General features: G+C 41.5%; 1 protein-coding gene across 1 annotated transcript in view; it reads left to right on the forward strand.

Moving 5' to 3' along the window:
* Window positions 1-905, forward strand: part of LOC106878885 (protein XRP2) — a 29,090-nt gene that overhangs the window by 23,568 nt on the left and 4,617 nt on the right. Inside the window, exon 5 of the mRNA XM_014928230.2 lies at window positions 50-153. Coding sequence (XP_014783716.2) covers window positions 50-153 — 104 coding nt within the window. The remainder of the gene's footprint in view (window positions 1-49; window positions 154-905) is intronic.

Raw genomic sequence — 905 nt, forward strand, 5'->3', positions numbered from 1 at the left:
TATATATATATATATATATATATATGGTTTTAATGTGTTTATCTTTCAGAACATTTCCGAAGTGCACAACTGAGCACCTTCAACAACAACTGGAGCAGTATTTTCGATTTCACACAAGTCGCTGGAATGCCAAACCTATCCCTTTTACCTGCGGTATGCAAACACGTTTTTCTCTTTCTGGAACATCATCTACTAGACAATGAATGACACCTTCTCCTTTTGTTTTGCATTGATGCACAGCTCAAGCACGCCACACCACCTTTTAATCTTGAATTATACTGAGTCTACAAGAATCCTCCTCCTCCTCCTCCTCCTCCCCCTCCTCCTTGCACTATTGAGCGCAGTTCTGTGTGGCTTGTTGTGATGCTCTTATTTTCACTGTATTGAAAGTACTTTACATAGGCTGTGCATGCTGCCTAGTAGTGCTATTTTCTATACGTTATATGCATTCATGAGTCCTGGTGCTTTGGTTATGTATTTGTCTAAATGTTTTTATTATTATCGAGTGAGAGAGCGGTGCATGCCATCAAAGTGACACTGGGGTACAAATATACAAAGCCCAGTATACCCATTATGACTTTTTGTCTGATAAGGGTACACCAGGTACATGCATCATAACCATATGTGCGCGACATGGTGATCTCATATCAAGATAAACAGCGCATGACCTCGCAGGTGGGGCCCAGTTAGAATTTTCTTCAGGTCGAGTAGCTCATCCCACTCAAAAGGTCCTCGAATAAGGGTTGTTTAAGGATGTTGAACAAAACACCCATGTTTCCAAAGGTGAATTATTCAAACCCCCAAGAATTCCTCTCAACACATGGCTATGATGCCCCAACCACTACTTCTGCTCATGATCAGAGATGCACATATCATCAACCACCAAGGGACATGCTCAACTGGTT

The sequence above is a fragment of the Octopus bimaculoides genome, chromosome 25 (genome assembly GCF_001194135.2).
Source record: "Octopus bimaculoides isolate UCB-OBI-ISO-001 chromosome 25, ASM119413v2, whole genome shotgun sequence".
Classification (NCBI taxonomy): domain Eukaryota; kingdom Metazoa; phylum Mollusca; class Cephalopoda; order Octopoda; family Octopodidae; genus Octopus; species Octopus bimaculoides.